The 19392-nt window shown below is 36.9% G+C and overlaps 1 protein-coding gene across 1 annotated transcript in view; it reads left to right on the forward strand.

Annotated features, from left to right (window-relative positions):
• Positions 1–19392, forward strand: part of PTPN4 (protein tyrosine phosphatase non-receptor type 4) — a 244163-nt gene that overhangs the window by 212714 nt on the left and 12057 nt on the right. The window contains exons 19-22 of the mRNA XM_044669925.1: positions 3451–3607; positions 12221–12387; positions 18272–18362; positions 18457–18518. Of these exons, the coding sequence (XP_044525860.1) occupies positions 3451–3607; positions 12221–12387; positions 18272–18362; positions 18457–18518 (477 nt within the window). The remainder of the gene's footprint in view (positions 1–3450; positions 3608–12220; positions 12388–18271; positions 18363–18456; positions 18519–19392) is intronic.

Genomic DNA, 19392 nt, shown 5'->3' on the forward strand with positions numbered 1-19392 from the left:
TAAAATTGTTCATACCCTTTGATCCAGCAATACTAAGTCTGTATCTCAAGAGATTTTTTTAAAAGGCAGAAAGGACCTATTTGTTCAAAATATTTATAGCATTTATTGTGGTAGCAAAGAACTGAAAGTAAGGGGATGCCCATCAGTTGGGAATAGCTAAAAAAGTTTGAGATATGTTACTATGATGAAATACTACTGTGTCATAAGAAATGCTGAACAGGAGGATTTCAGAAAAACTTTATACAACTTGGATGAATTAATGCAGAGTGAAGTGAGCAGAACCAGGAGAACATTGTAAATAATAACAGCAATACTGTCCAATGAATGACTGTGAAAACTTAACTATTCTTAGCAACACTGATCTAGGACAATCCCAAAAGACTCATGATAAAAATGCTGTCTACCTCTAGAGAAAGACTTGATAGATTATGAATACAGATTGAAAACATATTTCAATTTTTTTGAGAATTTTTTCAAGTATTTCACTTTATTTTTCTTAATTTTTTTAAAAAAGTGTCTTCTATAACATGATCAATTTGGAAATTATTTTGTATAATAGCACATATATAACTATTATCAAATTGTGCACCATCTCTGGGAAGGACAAGGGAAGGAAGGAGGGAAAGAATTTGGAATTCAAAATGTTAGAAAATTAATGCCAGAAATTGTTCTTTACATGTAATTGGGAAAGAATAAAACATTAATGAAGGGGGGGAAATCCAAAAAAGCTCATTTAAAAACTAAACACAGGGGGCAGGTAGGTGGCTCAGTGGATTTAGAGAAGGGAGGTCCTGGCCTCAGACATGTCCTAACTGAGTGACCCTGAGCTAGTCACTTAATCCCCATTGCCTAGCCCTTACCACTCTTCTGCCTTGAAACCATTACCCATTATTGATTCTAAGACAGAAAGTAAGGGTTTTAAAAAACAAAAACAAACCCTAAACATAAATTATATTTGAGGATTATCTACACTACCAGTTCCTTGCTTTAGTAAAAATAACTGAGACATTTTATTTCATTACTCTATGCTTTTAATCATTTCTGCAATTTCATCTTCTTATTTCTTTAATGTATTCTCTGTGCCTAGTACCCTATTCCTAGGTTTTATGGTTAATACAAAAGGAAACACATAATACTGTTCCTACTTATAAGGAGTTTATAGGACATAATTACATGAAACATAATAGGAATAAAAAACCATCATTTAATATAGCACCAAATTTAATGTAATTAAGTGCTCCTAAGATATATAACAGAAAATAAGTACTCTGGACAATCCATTATAATAGTTAAATAAATCAGGCTCCAGTATTATACCATATTAGAGAATATTATAATAGTTTTTTATAGATTTACTATTCTTACTCAGTTCAAATTTCAGAAATATAACTAAATGACAAACCTTTATTTTGAATTCTAGAATTGTGAACCAGATATTCTCAAAGAAATCATCCATAAATCATTTTTTTCCTACAAAATATAACTATAATCTGTACAATATTGCTAAGACTTAGACTGTCAAAACAAAATGAATCATTTATTACTCATAGTTCTGCTATTTTTTAACTTGAATGATTACTTAACTATTGTCTCCAGATTTTTTTGGCAGTTGATTACTAGAAAATGTGACCTAATTTTGAGCATTTGTAATAGCTCTTTTATAGCTTTTATAGCTTTAGCATATCTTTTATACTAGGTGAATGTTGAGCACAACAATCTACAAATTTTATTATTGAAAGACTAAACAGAAATACTGTCTTTTAAATTTTGTTATAAATATTGTCATCATTTATTGAGTTTTAATTCAAAGCATTATCCTTGTGACTTTTGAAAGTTTGCTGAGGAAATGGCATACTCAGTCTTTGCTTTTAAAACACATAGCTATGTAACCCTGGGCAAGTTACTTAGTTCCCATTGCCTAGCCCTTACCAGCCTACTACCTTAGAACCAATATGTAATATTGATTCTAAGATAGCAAGTAAGAGATTTTGTTTGTTTTTAAAACATAACGCTTTTTTTTAGTCTTTTACTAAGAAATATTTACTTCAAAGATATAGTAAGAATAAATATAAAAGCATTTCCTCCAATACCTCAAAAGCATACTTTTTCCTACACCTCCTCTATGCCTGGAGGCCTCGGCTCAGAATTTAGTACAATTCTCACATAGCACATTTCTCACCAAATTTATGTCCAAAATCAGTCATGGCTAGATGAGCTTTCTACAGGTTTGGAATTCTGAAGATCTCTCCCAGAGCTTCCCTTAGCACGTTAGGGATCAGCACTGTATTGGCTACAAAATTCAACCTAATTTCCCCCTCCTAGATTCCTGTAGTTCTCTTTTTTTAACCCTTCAAAACTCTGAAGGTCTGAGATTCCAGTCCCTTCACCCAGACTGGAAAAAAAATACCTGCCCTCCCCTCCAAAAAGGTCAAGGACAAATCAGGGCTTTATGCCTTCAAAAGAGAAAAAAGTCCTATGTAGCCTGCTCCTCCTTATCACATAATCTTTCTCAGACTCTGTGAAGGAAGATCACTGAACCCCACTACATGCCAAAAACCAAAACACATTCACTATAATCGAGAAGGCAGGAAGGATTTTAGAACTCTTTAAAGATAATATATCAACTGATTTTTTATAGAATATATTCTTTTGTCATAATTGATAGGTTCTTCAAAGCAACAATAATAGGAAAAGTTAAAAAAAAAGTTTTCAAATTGATTTCCCAGGAGTTTTCAGTTTAGTGTTCTCTTCCATGAGATTTTAACAAAATGTTTAGATATATGAATCTATTTAATTTTCATTGACATCATGCCATGTAAAAGAAGGATGGTAACATGCATAGGAAAAAGGTATGTTAAGTATGAAAGGGTTCCTTCCCTCCATAGGCAAAGAGAAAATCTTTACTTGACAGCACCATATTAGTTTTTAATCATACCTTTATAAGTTCAGTCCTCCCATCTGGTGACCAGGAGGAACAGGATTAGAGAAAGTTCTTTACTTATTTATTTAAAGGACTATGAGAAGTCATCACACACATTATCACTTTTCAGATTATGTGGAAGATACTGTATGTATCCACTAGATTCTTCCTGAATAAAGACAAAATCATCTAAATTTTAACAAACGTATAAGAACTGTATCAACTGACTGCTGCTACATGTAAACAGTTAGCTTCTGGTCAGTAATTCTTTCTATAATCTAGACAGGTAACACAAAACCTCAGAAGGAGCAGCTTTAGGCCCTTCCATGAATAAAGAATGAATTCTCTGGCAGTCAAGGAATAATTAAGCTCTAGTTTTTATCTGAATATAAGATGCATTTAGATTGTTTTATAGTTAAAATTGAGATTTCTGGATCTAATGTTCTCCTGATAATATTGCCATCAAAAATGTAATGTTTTGATCTAAATAAGAATTGAGAATCTGAAACCTTATTTGCATCATATTTTAGGCTGATCTCTGTGTCCCTCGATTGAATGAAGGGGATCAAGTTGTATTAATTAATGGCAGGGACATCGCAGAACATACGCATGATCAAGTTGTCATGTTTATTAAAGCTAGCTGTGAGAGACACTCAGGGGAACTTGTGCTCCTAGTTCGGCCCAATGGTGAGTGATTTTTTTTGTTGTTTTTTTTTTAATATATAATGTTGAGACTTCATCTTCTTAGCTCTGTCTATATATTTCATTGAACCTTGATCATCCACCCTGTGGAAAATTCTTTGACAAGATATTATTGTGGGGATTTTTATGTATGTTTTATAGAGTTGTGAAGAGATTTCTAATTGCATCTTATTCTTTAACCCTCTAAACATAACAGATTAGTCAAGATAACCAGCATTACAAAAAGTTTCAGAAAGAGTTGATATAAAAGACATTAGTCAAATAGAAAAATCAATTTAAAAATCCAAATTTTTTTTCTTGGTACAGAATAGAAATAGAAATCACCTCATTCTTGTATGTAAATAGAAGGATAGAGTGGCATACTGTATAAAAGGATGACTTAGGAGAGAAGACCCTACTTCAAGTCCTACCTCCAACAGAACTAATTCTTAGTCCTTGAAGTCAACTCATAATACTCCAGGCAGCTCTTTAAGGCTACAAATTCTCTAAGACTATATGTTGCAAATGAGTTATCTGCATAAGTGAAGAAAGTTTCCACACTAGAGAATTCCTTTAAACCACTGAAATCACAGGTCCAGATTTCCCTTTTCCCCCTATGGACTGTTGTCACTGCTACTTCTCTTCAATTTCAGTAATATAGTAGCATATAAAAATGTAAAATGAGGGATTTTCTTCATCTGACGCCTTACCTTAACTTTTCCATGTGTCTTCTCCAGAACATCATTTGCCCGGTGACTCCTAGATCAGGTCAGGAAGCACCAGAAAATGTGATATCTATCATCTCTTGCTGCCCTGTCCCAGTCACCCAGGTTGTTACTTGAAACGATCTTTTTCTTCATTTGAATACTCTAGAACCAACATACCATTTATTTTCTTTAAATCTCATTTTTATTGATAACTTTAAATTTTGTGTCACCTTCATCTCCAAATATATCCTTCCTTTTCCTCTGCTCAGAAATTGATACCCTTTTTTTTTAAAAGAAAAAAAAAGAAAGAAAAAGATGAATGCAATTCAGCAAACTCAATCAGTTCCTCCACTAGATCTGACAACATATGCTACATTCCAAATCCTTAGTTCTCTTCCTATGCAAAGAAAAAAAAGAGATGAATTTTCTCAAATCCTTCTCCTGAACCAAACTTAATGAAGTGTGATAAATAGTAGAGTAAGTTGGTTAGAAACTTTTAAACAAAATTTTGCCCCAAACATACCTCTTTTTGCAGCCTTTCTTCTTTGCCTGGACTAAGTATATTATAAGATCTCCTTAGGAACTGTTAGTATACCACCATGTTGGTAGACCCCTGAGCATTTATGGTCCCAGGTAATGTAGAAATTGAGCTTTAAAGTCTTTCACCATGGTAGTTTAACCTCTTTAACCTCAATCAGCTTTGTTCTTTGGTATTATTTCCTTTACCTTAGAATTACTGAGAATTTTTCATAACATCAATTGTTGTGATGAAAAAGTCCTCAAAGCATCAAAATTAATTGCCTATATTAGCAATAATTGCCTCTCACAGAATCACAAAATTTGTTTGCAAGGCATCTCAGTATTATATAGTTCAACCATTAACTTAAAAAAGAATTTGCTTTATACAGCTGACATGGTTATCCAACATGGACTTGAACATTCTAAAGAGAGAGAACTTTATACCTGTCAAAGTAAGCAGTTCTACTTCTGGAAACAAGTCTATTGACAAAAGTGAAAAAAAATAAGAGTCAAATGTAGATCTTAATGGCATCCCATATGGAAACCTCCTTCCAAGTTGCTATATCCCAATAAAACACTTTTGAGTCCAACCATTCAGAATATTCTATATACAGCTATAGTGTGGAGGCCATATTTCTCCTGCTTTTCCCCAAAAATAATATGAAAGCCTTTGTCAAATGTCTTTCAGAAAACTCAGTAAAATATGTTTAAAACATTTCTCTAATATACCTGTTTGGTTAGTTTTTGGTGTCCTTTTTTCTGGAAGAGGACCAAAATGACATCACTGGATAATGTCTTTTGACACATGCATAAATAGAGTTTAAGAGAGACAGAGTTGCACAAAGTTATCAGCCTCACACTCTCTTCCAGAGTCATCCAAGTAAAGAGACAAGCCAAAAATCACAGTAATGTCCCAGGATGTAATAGGTGACCTTGGCTTCTTGGATGTCTAACCAAGCTTTAAGCACTCCACAGCACCTGCTTCTTCCACCTTCATGGCTATTGGAACAAATTGTTCTCATCTACCTCTTACATAGGAGGGAGCTTTCCCCTGTGTGGAGTAGACATACCCCTTCTCACCAACAGTTTTGAGATCTGTTGGTTTCCTCACCCTGGTTCAGCCTGCCTGCCAAAATGGTTTACTAGAATGTGGCCACTGTGCATGCTACATGCTTTAAGAGCCCCAAGTGAGAGCAGGGTGGCAGGTGGACACCAAAGGAGGAAAGCAGCCCTGAAAAGGGCAGTGTAGAGTATACAGAAGTAGTACCTTTGGTATGAAGGCTTGCCTGTTTAGTAATCCTGACAGAAGGAATTAAAGTTAGACCAATGCTAAAGTCACATTGACTCTTTTGTAAGTGTTCATTAAGTATCCCTTTGACAGTACATTTTAGAATTTTGCCAGGAATTAAAGTCATACTCACAGACCTATTGTTTTCTGACTCCATTCTCTTTCCCTTTTTGAAAATTAGAACAGTATTTGCGCTTCTCCAACCCTTTATCTCCCCAGGCCTTTTTAAATTTCTGGTTCTTGAGTAAGTGCCTTAAAAAAAAGCACACAGTGCTTAAAAGACATGATAGCACTTCCTAGGGTTGTGAGGATTAAATTAAATTAAATTTGGGGCAACTGGGTAGCTCAGTGGATTGAGAGTTAGGCCTAGAGACAGGAGGTCCTAGGTTCAAATCCGGCCTCAGACACTTCCCAGCTGTGTGACCCTGGGCAAGTCACTTGACCTCCATTGCCCACCCTTACGACTCTTCTACCTATGAGACAATACACCGAAGTTAAGGGTTTAAAAAAAAAATTAAATTAAATTTGTAACATGTTTAGCACAATGACTGGCATACATTTAGGCACTTAATAAATGCTTATTTTTCTAACTTACATTCTTAAAAGAATTCTTATTAACTGACTGATGCTGTTCTTAGTGGCGTGTGCCACCCCTTTAGCTTCATTTTGTATTGCCTTCTTTGCTTCATTTTCTTTCTTTTCTTCATTTGTCTTTTTAAAATTTAAGCGGGTTGGGAAATTTCTACTGTAGCCACATTAGAAAATTTTCCTTTTTCTCAATGAGAATTGTTTCTTTTTGTCTTCTAAAATTTTCTTCATTTTTATTCTTCATTACATAACAAAGCAATTTCTTCCTTTCATAACAAAGCAATAAAACAAAAACTTCATTTCATAACAAAGCATTTCTTCATTTCATAACAAAGCAATAGCACTTCTTCCTTGACGGTGATTGATTAGGATGTATAGTACAGATTCACACAGAAGTTGATGGTGTAGTAGTGATTAGAACTGGATGCAGGTAGTCTGGGTTGATTTGGCCTACCCCAATTCCCAACCAACCTCCCACCAAAAATCCCCTTCTCAAATTGTGAAAGAGCTGTTGGTTCAAATTCCTGCTTCTTATAGTCTGCCAGCAACTGCCTTCCCCTTGCTGGCTCATGGCAAGCTTGGTTGGTTCCAAGTTCTAAACTGCTAAGCGTCAATCATTCTGCTCTCCATTTTGCATAGCAGAAATGATATAATATGCATTGTATATTTGTTAGTAAGGCTTTGTTATCCTTTTGTCCCCTCCCCCAAAAGAGGGGTAAATAGAAAGGAGGCATAGAATGGCAGGAAGCAAGGAAAGAAAGAATTTTTTTTAATGCAGAGATGAGAATAGAAGGAAACAGACAAGATAGCTTTGAAAATTAAAGGCTGTATTTTTTATATATATTTAAAACAAACTGTACATAATAGAGATCTATAGTTACATGTACTGTCTTTTTCTATTCTACCATGTAAATGTATGTGAAAATGCTCATTTTATTTGGTTTGCTAAGTTCAGAATAAAATTTTTTTAAACATGTTTAGTCAAGCAAAACAAATTCCTACACTTGGCCAAAAAATATATGTCTTCCAGAACCATCACTCTGCTTTTATGAAATGGATAGCATGCCTAATCCGAAAATGTGATTGATCTTGTATTGGTCAGCATTCCTAAGTCTTTCAAAGTTGTTTGACTTTAAAATGATATTGTTATTGCATAAATTATTCTCCTGGTTCAAACACTTTTCCCCAACATTCTCACCATTTCCTCTCCAAAAGATAGTTACTCACTATTGGTGAGAATTACATCCAGAATAGAATTCCTTTTATCAGATCCTCTGCCTTTTGAAGGATGAAATTATCATTAAAGCAAGGCAAGAAATGATTAGCTTCTCTGCTTTCAGAGAGAGTTCCAGTAAACAACTGAAAATTTAAAGTACTTCATAATTATTACATCAACCTCTATACAAGGTTTGTGATCTATTTACCAAACTAATTTCTTTCCTCTTTAATCCAGGGGATTATCACTTTTATTTTTTCCCTCCATTGATATTTACACAAATGTCTTCTGCCATGTTTTACTCTTCCTAATGCCTGGATTTCTTCATACAAGTATCTCTTCATAGACACTGCTCCCCTACTTTTGCATTCCTCTTCACTTGGCCTGTTTCTTTGAAATAAAATATAATTTTTCCATCCTGATTTTATTTGAGTAATGTGGCAAGAGGGTGGGAGAGAAGGAAGAATAAAGACAGAGACATTAAATGCTTGTTTTTTCCAGGACCTAGGGATGCAAATAGAAAAGTAAGACAATTTCTGTTATTATATCTAATTCTTATAAGGGAGACATCATGCAGAAGAAGAGGAAAGCCATATAGTGAAATAACAAGGCACAGAGATCCTTAGGGCTCATCCTCAGTGTGGATGGCAAAGCCTGGCAGTCACATGAGGAGGAGGCATTAGAAAGGCCCTGGAGCCCAAAAACATAGCAATAGGGTAAATGAATGACCAGTCAGTAAGCATTCATTATGTGCCTGCAATCTACCAGGCACCATGCTAAGCACTGAGAATACAGAGAAAAAAAAAGACAAATCACTACTCTTAAGTAGCTCACAGTCTAATGGATGAGACAACATAAAAACATCTGTACAGACAAACTACATATAAGGTAATCTGGACATTTATCAAGAGAAGACACTAACACTAAGAGAAAGAAAGGCTTCTTATAGAATGGTGAGATTTTAACTGGGGCTTGAAGGAAGGTAAGGAAGCCAGGAGGCAGAGGCAAGGAAGAGAGATTATTCTAGGCATGGGCAACAGCTAAAAGTCCCCAGAGTCTGGAGATAGTATCTTATGTGAGGAACAGAAAGAGAGCTGGTCACTAGATCCTAGAGAACACGGAGGGGAGTGTAAGAGGAGAAACTAAATATTTAAGGTATGGTCGCCAGAAATCGGATTAACTCAATTTCAAATTAAAATAGACCCAAGTCAGGATGACTTTTATGGAAGTTTATTTACAATTAGGAAGGTTGAAGGTAGGGAAATTGAGAGAGAGAAACTCTGGCCCAGACCAAAGGTCCAGACCAGGTAAGAATTTAGAGGCCCAGCAGAGGGGCACAGAGGTTAATTAAACAAGGCTTCTAGCCACAAGGCCTTTAGCAATTAGAGAGGCAAGAGAGGCCTCCCTGAGGGTAGAGCCTCCAGAAATGCCAAGGGAAGAGAGAGAGAGTCAGCCTAACTTACCCACGTGACAATTCAGAGGGAAGCAGTCAGAGGTCTCTCCAGAGATCCTTCAACACCAAGTTCAAAGCACCAACTTCCTCCACAGGAAGTTACCATCATATTTAAACGATGGCATCTTTCATCACTTCCTGCATCCATCTCCAATTTCAAATGGATAAATGGCAGCCTCAACATTGTTTTTGGACTGCCCAAAGGGCAGTCCCTTGTTTTTGATTTGTTACTTATTGTCACGTGTGGGTAACAGACCTTCCTCTCCCCACTTAATTCTAAGTTGGGTGGGGTGACATTATTTTTGATGGCTAGAGTCTAGCAATGAATGAGGATGATCTAATTCCATTTACACAGGAGTGAGGTGTAAAAACATTGGAAAGGTAGGCGGGGGTCAGGTTATGAAGAGCCTAGAATGCTAAACAGGATTATAAATTTGATTCTTGAGGGATCAAGGAACCCCTGAAGTTTTTTAAATAGAAGTGTGGTGTGGTCAAGTCTACACTTCAGGAAGAGTCATTGAGCAGCCAAATGGAGGATGGGACTGGAAAGGGAAAAGAATTGAGGCAGGGAGATCTACCAGCAGGCTTTTGAAATAACCAAATGTGCATTGTCTGAGGGAACATATTACAAAATTAAAATCAATAGGACTTGGCAACCTACTGGATAGCGGGGAAGGGGGGTGAGAAAGAGAAAGACTCATGGATGATGCCCAGAGATGCAGAGAGGCACTTATTCTGCATCCAAAGGACTGTGAAGGTAAACAGGGATTTTCACTTATATGATCTAGGAACTGATAGTTTTCTTTTCCTCTGTTATAAAGGAGATATACAGAAAGAATCAGTTGGATACACTAAGCATATGCCTCAGTTAATTGGGTATCATTCTTTTAATAGTAAATAATATTTCAGCTGCCTGTATCAATAGGTTTAAACCCAATGATCCATACTTTAGGTATATGTGACAAACATTTATAATTGCACACTTGACTTATGACTGACTTAAGATGAATGCCTTCATGATTTTAAAACATAGTCCTTAAAGCTGTTAAAAGTCATGCTTTTCCTTTAATAAGATTGAGAATCATAAAACTTATTCAGCCTTTATATATATGCTCTTTTTAAGTTTGTGGCATTTCAAGCCAGAATTAACCTTAACAATATCTAATCCAATTTCTGGGTTTTAAATACAAGTCCTTTCCTAGGTTCAAATCTGGCCTCAGACACTTCCCAGATGTGTGACCCTGGGCAAGTCACTTGACCCCCATTGCCTACCCTTACCACTCTTCTGCCTTGGAGCCAGTACACAGTATTGATTCCAAGACGGAAGGTAAAGGTTTAAGAAAATAAATAAAAATAAATAAATACAAGTCCTTTGACTTCAAATCCAGGACTCTTCCCATTATACTATGCTTAACTGTCAACTTCTTAACTATATGCATCCCACTGAAGCTTCTGAAGATGCCACTACAAAAGATTTGGTCAATATTATCCTTAATCATCTGAGATTAGTGAGGCAGGAAACTAAAGAGCAAAGAACTGGATCTCACTTTCTCAGGCCCTCCATGGCAGGCCACTAATGAACCAGCAAAAAATCCAGGTATCCTCTTGTCTTCCAGGCTGCTCATCTGCCTTTATATAGGAAAATGACTTTAAAAAAAAAAAAAACAATAAAAGATGAAAGAGGTGATAAACAAAAAATTACTATTGGGGGGGGGGGGGAATTGGACACATATCAAGGAGAGGCTTCATTTAAACCCAAGAAGAGGCAGAACCTAGATATGATAAGGACCTCAGACCCCTTTTCAGCAGGGGTTGAGTTTTTAATAGCACCTTCAGGTTTTATACAGGAAGATTTCCCAGCTACTGGTCTGGACACTTCTACAGTCGTTTAAGGTACTATCACATTGGGGTTGCTAGATAGGACAGTGGATAAAGCCCCAAAGCTGGAGCTGGAGAGCCTGGGTTCACCTCTGGCCTCAGACATCTTGTAGCTTTGTGACACTGTGCAAGTCACTTAAACTTGTTGTCTAGCCCTTACCCTTCTGTCTTAGAATTTAGGCACAGTCTCGTAATCCTACTTTCTTCTGGTCATCAAAGTCTGCCAAAATTCTATCCTAATATTGTCTTTCCTCTCCATTTTAAGTTGGGGCAACTATATTCATGAAAAGCAGGTCTTTGGTCTATGCTTAAGCACTAGAATCAATGGGTAAGAATCCTTGGAACCCTTTCAAAGAACAGTTTGTCTTCACCTTTAGAGATGATTCAGAGCTGTTGGCTTCTGCACTAATAGCTGTCAGAACACCATTCACACTCAAACCCTTCTCTGCCATCAGAAGTTCCTCCTTGTTTTGTACAGAATGCTGCCTGCCAGTTATGTTGTTGGTCTTCAGTCAAAGCTGGCTAAAGAAACTCTGAATCTTCACCCCTCTGAAATACATTTTTAGAATAGACTTTGATTTACTTTTTGGTAATGATCTAGACCAGTGATTCCCAAAGTGGGTGCCACCACCCCCGGTAGGTGATGCAGCGATCCAGGGGGGCAGTGATGGCCACAGGTACATTTGGGGGTGGTGAATAACTGTAAGGGGGTGGTGATAGTATGTAACAGGGGGCACTAAGTAATATTTTTTCTGGAAAGGATGCAGTAGGCCAAAAAAGTTTGGGAACCACTGATCTAGACAAAAGGTTATAAGGGTTTTACTTAGCATTCTAGGGCCATTTTTCTTATACTGGTAATATATGCTAAATTTCATATATCTCTTCTTAAATTAATCTTTCTTTAATCTGTTTGTCAAAAGAACATATCCAACAAGTGAAAGACATTAATAATTTCCATATTCCTTTGTAGCTGTATATGATGTAGTAGAAGAAAAATTTGAGAATGAACCAGACTTCCAGTATATCCCTGAAAAATCCCCACTAGATGGTGTTCATCAAAATGATAATGCCTTGAGGGAATCAATGATCCAGCTTGCTGAGGGTCTTGACACTGGAACAATCCTTACACAGTTTGATGTAAGTAACAAGGATCTTGTGTTTTTGAAAATGTTTTGTCTTTTGCTTTATAAAGTCTTTACTAGTTTTCCAGTCTTAATTCCATGGTTTTGAATAGTCAACCTTAATATCCATGAACTATAAATTTACAACTCTTGAAAGCATCTGTCTCTGAAAAAGAGTTAAAAGGATTAAATCCTATGTAACTTCATAACATTTCCTTGTGTGTCAGTATATTTTAACACTGTATATTTCAAGAAAATTGAAAAGAGTTTTATATAGTGTAAGGGGAAAAAAGGGGATTTGGGGGGTTCAATATATTAAAAGATGGTCGCCAGAGGATTGAACTATTAACAATCCTCAATTAAGAGTAATCTCAAGTCAAAATTGACTTTCATGGAAGTTTATTTACAATTAGGAAGGTTGAAAGTAGGGAAATTGAGAGAGAGAAACTCTGGCCCGGACCAGAGGCCCAGACCAGGTAAGAATTTAGAGGCCCCAGCAGAGGGGCACAGAGGTTAATTAAACAAGGCTTCTAGCCACAAGGCCTTTTACAATTAGAGAGGCAAGAGAGGCCTCCCTGAGGGTAGAGCCTCCAGAAACACCAAGGTGGGAGAAAGAGAGTCAGCCTGACTTACCTATGTGACAATTCAAAGGGAAGCAGAGGTCCCACCAGAGTCTCAGCATTCCAACACTCCTCCATGAACCAGAAGAGGTCCTCACCAGATGCTCTCTTCCACCGAAGACCTCACACTCACTCAACTCCCTCTTTTTAAAGGGGTCACTTATGCGTCACTTCCTGTATCTCCCTCCTAATTTGCATGTCCAATCACAATAGATGCTTCTCATAGTACTGCCTAGGGGGCAGTCAGTTGATTCTGATTCATCACCCACTCTAGCAGAGGTGGGTTATGGACCTCCCAGAATTAGAGATGTTCTCACCTTTGGTGATTAAATCTAAAAATGGGCAATGTAGACTTAATCTAATTATCACAATAGCCACCAATCTTATATTTTTTACTGTATGTAACTAACTGATTTTTTTAAAGTGTTGAGTATCAAAATGCTTCATTATAAATTCTAGCATAAGAATTTATACAAATTTCTCTCTACTTTTGTTGTGAGGAAGATTAGATTAGTTAGTAATTAAGAATTAAGGTGTACCTAGCAGGAAGGAGCTGGACCTAGGAATTCCAAGATGGAATGAAGGAGCAGAAAGAAGGGCCTTGTGCTCTGAGAGGAACTCCATTAGGGGTTAGCACAAACTGTGGTTAGCCCTGGGAGATCTCAGAGTAAAGGACACCCCCTGCATCCTGATTTCCCTGGGATCCTGTGTGGTGGTGACATCTAGCAAAGAGGTCAAGATCTTCAGTGCTGTACCAAGGGAAGAGGATAAGTTTGGGATCTGGTGGACAGTGTCTCAAGCACACCTTCTCTACTTGGTACCTGAGACCACCTTGGCTCTTGGCTTCCAGAGATCACTGGTAGATTAGAGTGAGAACCCCAAAGCCACATCAGCCCTTAGCTGTGCTGCTCAAGCCTGGCAGGACCAGATCTGAGGCAGTCACCCAGAGACTCCATTACTGCTCCTTGGGCCCTGCCTGTTAGATCACTTAGATTAGTGTAGAAATAAGTTCTCCCCTTTGCCCTGTGGGTTTTGTCATTAGGATTTAAGGTTTTAGAGTAGACATCCCTATCCCACCTTTTAGTTGTACATAATTAAAACCAGTTAATCCCTTTTACCTTGCCTGCTTGTTTCTAGACTCTGGCCTAGGGGGAGCTGTGTGACAGTTAAGACCAACTGCCATTCTTGTGTGAATCCAGTAAACTCTGGTCTTTTCATCCTGGTCCAGTCTCTCCTAAACCCCAGGGTGTGTACCCACAATCACTTAGTTTTATTATAATATCCCTGGTGTTCTCCATTACCTATATTTTCCACACTTTGGAAAAACAACCCTTTTTTAAACATTAAAGAATAATAAATGGAATTTTTTTGCAGTTTAAAATTATCCTGATTAGAATGCCCAAGATCATAATTTTTTAAGTTAAAAATCACTTTTCCTAAGTAAAAATATTACTAAAAGTCTGCTACTTAGCTCCAACAAAAAGTTATGACATATTTATTCCTTTCATAAATAAAAAGGTGGACCTTTATTTTTTAAATTTTAAATTAACTATTTGAAGATTAAACTGTAACTGGGGTATCTGGGTTGCTCAGTAAATGGAGAGCTAGGCCTAGAGAAGGGAAATCCTGGGGTCAAATCTGACCTCAGACTCTTCCCAGCTCTGTGACCCTGGTCAAGTCACTACCTGCCCCACCCCCGTTTCATCTTACTGGGAACTTTCCAGGGCCAGGGAAGCCATTACTGAAACCATGAGATTGAATTCTAAGTACCTAGGGACCTAGTCAAAGTTTTAACAACTTAGGTAGGAGGTAGGAGAGACCCCGTCAAGTTTTCTAGACCATGTGATAGAATGTGGAGAAAAATGGGTAGGAATTGATTTGTTGACTGAGGACACCATCAATTTGTGAAAAATGCTTGCCCAGTTAGAAATTTTTTCAGGAGCAGCTGTCCAAATTGGCTTAGTAGTATGGAGCTAGATGAACTTAAAAGGGTTGCTACATATATATATACCAGGATGACAAAGACAAAAAAATCATATGAGAAGAACAATGTCATTGATAATCTAATCAGGGAGATAAAAGAGCTGAAATTAAAATGAAAAGAAAATGAAGTCCAACAAAATAAGGCTGTGGCTGCATTGAGGACATATAGACCACCTAGGAATAATTACAACTCAAGGCAATATAGGCAAAACCCACCAAGATGCTATCTGTGCAACAGACCTGGCCACATGATGAGGGACTGTAGATTTGGAGGACAATTCTCAGGACAGTTACAGGGGACACTGAGGCAGTCCATTTAACAACCACAACAAATTTAGACAGAATAATTATGAATATAACAACTGGTTTAGCAATGGGTTTAGTAATGCATACCAGAGACCATATTTCTTAAACAAGTGTAATGCTAGATGCTGCTGCAACTCATAGCAAGCCTCAGACTTAATGTAATGCAAGACTATATAAAATCAGGTATTTGTCTTAAGTATTCCCAAATAGCTAGTGGGAATGCACAAAAACTAGAGATGCAAAAGGGTGCAAGTACATTATGAAGATGTAACCAGGACAGTATAGTTACAGAACAGCAAAATGAGAATTAAGGAATGGTTGAGGTATTGAGGAATTGAGGTAATGACATAGAAAGTGTGGACAATATAATATAAACTGTTATGGGTGGTATGGTGCTTCTGGTTTTGGCCTCATAGATGGCCTGAGGTCCCCAGATGGTATAAGGACCTCAGCTGAGTAAGGATAGGAAGCCTAAGTGAGCACCAGTTCCCACCTGAGACTAAGTGAGAAGCTATGAACTAAATCACAGCTTCTCTGGCTACTTGTCTTGGGGTTGAGTTAATGGATAGATGGTAATGATGAGGATAGATGTTGATAATAAATGGATAACACAGTTGATTGCGACTTAACTAAAGTATTCCCTTTCCCCTTTACATGCAAGACTATTAGACTGATCTTTAGGATAATAACAGCCTTCACCTAAATAGGTTTCAAGAATTTAATTATAATAAACTCAGAGGAAGGATCAGGGTTGAGGAAGAAGGTGTTGGGAATCTATGCTAGACTACAGATGATCAAGTTGGATGGTCAATTGACAATTAATGTATTGCCTGGAAAGGTTCCTCTCCCTTTTTAGCTCTGATCAGGCTGGGCACCTCGGCCCTGACCAGGCGGTGTGAGTTTGATGATGTTCTTCTTGATAATCAGATAGTTGGTATATATCTCACAGCTCTATTCAGTAGTTGGTGATGTGTTAATCAATGAAACAAGATTATAAACAGCATACAGGTAACTTAAGCAGATTGCTTGGCCTACCCACCCAGCCACCTGGGGTCCCCTTCTCACAACTGAGAGAAAGTTTGATTCAGCTTCTGCCTTTTTATAGTGCTGGTGGCAACTACCTTTTCCCCCTTGGCTCATGGCATCAGGGTAAGTTCCAAATTCTAAACTGTTGGCTGTCACTCATCCTGGTCTCCATTTTCTTATCAGAAATTAATGTTACAAAACTAATGGGAATTGCAGTGAGAGTTTTGAACCCTGGCAACTTAATGATGCAGAATTATAGAGATGAAATTAGGAATATATTGATAAGGTTTTGATAAGCTAAGGAATTTTGTAAGGTTGTCTCAGTGGCTGGAAAGTGACTGAGGCAAAAAGAATTCTGGGCAAGGCTTGGAATTAGAAGGGGGAAGAGCAAGAAGAGTTCTGTGTCAGTTAATCCCTGACCACTGTGGGGATTAGTCAGCTCTGCGCTCTCTCTGATCATAGCTCTGCTTGTAAGGTGAAAGGAAGAGAAAACTCTTGAAATATCTTGAGGGTTTTTCCTTTTCTCACTGTGGGAAACATCAGGAAGAAGACTGATTTATACCTGCTGCTGTGACAACTTTTGTTTGGAGGAAGAAAGACCAGAAGACCTGCTTGCCTGAACTCTTGAGTCCTACCTCAGAGCCACACTCTGCTCAGTGAGCCTCTGACATTTTGGCTAACTGTTTTTGTATACTTGGAGACAATCTTAATATGGATAATTTTACTTATACTTAAGGATTTAGTTAGCCTAGTTAGATAGCGGTTTTGGGTTTAGTTATTGATAAGGAGTTTGGAAGAGTAGCTTGGGTGAATTCCCAAGACCAAGAAGAAATTCACCTTGCTGTGAAAGGAAAGTGGGTGGAGACTTTAGTTCCCTTAGGGCAGTGATGGGCAAACTATGGCCCAGGCCAGATGCAGCCCCCTGAAATGTTCTATCCAGCCATGCGACATTATTCCTAATATGACGAATACAAGGAGTAGGATACAATACAATGAAACTTCGAAAGAGTTGCCTTAGAAACAGATTGACAGATGAGCATTTCCTTTCCTTTGGCCCCCTCTTTAAAAAGTTTGCCCATTACTGCCTTAGAGATAAGGCATCCTGCTATATTAATCCTTATATTTAACTGTATAATACAGATAAATAGATTTTATATATATATGATAGTCTCCAAGGCAGTTTGTGCACTGAGCCTAGTGAACGAAGGTTCACTCTTGGGCTTTCCTTCAAGGAGGATAACTGGTATACTTTATAAACATCTTACAAAGTATATGCAACAGTATCCTCCTTATTAACACATTTATAATTATCATTATTGCAATGAGTTATCTTTTTTTAAAGGAATACTGTGCTTTGATTTTTAAAAGGAAGTACAAGCATCATCCATGATATTTACCTGTGTTTTTCTGTTGTTGTTATTTAACATGAGCAAGTTACTCTCCTACCTGTGTTTTACTGTTGTGGTTGTTTAACACAGGCAAGTCACTCTCCTATGAGCCTTAGTGCTTTGGAAAATTTTAAATTCTGCATAATTGTAAATTATAATTAGCATTATATCATAATATTATGGTAATTGATGTGTAAGGTTATTGATCCAAATTCTTTTACAAAATACAAAATTGATAAATAAAAGTAAGGAAAATGAAAAAAGTACCAAAGCGTTATATTTATGTAGCAGAGCCAAATCCAAATGTAGTGTCCTATTTTATGGTGAAGAACAAATAATTAAAAATTAATAAAATTTTTTAATATTGTTTTCAGCAAGTTACCAAGAAGAGTATCACAAGTTATCACATGAACTATGAAAAAATAATTGAAAAAATAACATCATAAAAAATAACAACTCTCATTATAATACAGTCTGGAAATTACTCATGTACATATATAGATGCTGTTTGTGTGATAATGCAGATCCTGTGTAACCAGATCAGTGTAACAGAACCATCTGACTTGTTCTCTTATAGCAGCTCTATAGGAAAAAGCCTGGAATGACAATGTCTTGTGCCAAATTACCTCAAAATATTTCCAAAAATAGATACAGAGATATTTCGCCTTGTAAGTATATTTTTTAAAATTAGTGTGTTAATATTTTGGTCTTTCTGATTTATGGTTGCCAAATAAAACATTCTTTTAATATTCTTTTTGTCAGATGATGCCACACGGGTCATTTTAAAGGATAATGATGACTATATCAATGCAAATTATATAAATGTAAGTCTAATTTTTTATTATATCAGTGGTATTTTTGGAATGGGTAGGGCATTTTAAAATTTAGAATTGTTTTTTTTAAAATCACAAGTCCTTAAATGTTCTTCATTTTCCGCCCATATTTAGTGGAGACTTAAAATAATGTTTTAACCTTTTTCTTAAAGTGCCTTATTCATGTAAATAAACAGGAGCAGAAATTCTTGAACCTTACAACACATTCTCTCAATAAACTACATAGTCTGTGTTAGCATATAACAAAATTAAAAGAATCCAGTCACAAATAATTGCTTATCTCAAAGAAGTGCACAGTTGGCTCTCTGTAAAACTGTTCTAAAGTCATAATAATATTAGGTATAATTAGGACAATAAACAATTTTTCCAGAGCAGCTACCTATGTCTTGGAGACAAAATGAATTCAGCACATCTTCCTGATTACTATGAAAGTCCCTACTACTCCTGTAACTAAGGTTGGAAACCTTTACATCATCCTCAACTCTTCTTCCCCCCTCAACCATTTTTTCCCATATACATTTAGTTTCCACATTAATTCTTCCTCTCCCTTTTCTCCACCCATGTGATTACACCCTACCATAAATCAGGAAGCACTTAATAAGCAGTTACTGTGTGTCTGGGACTTTGCAAAGTGTTGACAATACAATACAAACAGAAATATAGCCCTTGCCCTTAAGGAACTTAATCTCTGTGGGGAAAATAACTTATAACACAGAGCTGGAAAGAAGGGGAAAGACTACATTGTCATACCCCATACACAACATTTTATCTTTCATCTCCCCATGGTGAGGACATAGAAAAATCTGGAGAGTCAGAAACAGGAAAGAAATAGAGAAAACCTGGTCTGAGCTTTTCCTCAACAGTG

The sequence above is a fragment of the Gracilinanus agilis genome, chromosome 3 (genome assembly GCF_016433145.1).
Source record: "Gracilinanus agilis isolate LMUSP501 chromosome 3, AgileGrace, whole genome shotgun sequence".
Classification (NCBI taxonomy): Eukaryota; Metazoa; Chordata; class Mammalia; order Didelphimorphia; family Didelphidae; genus Gracilinanus; species Gracilinanus agilis.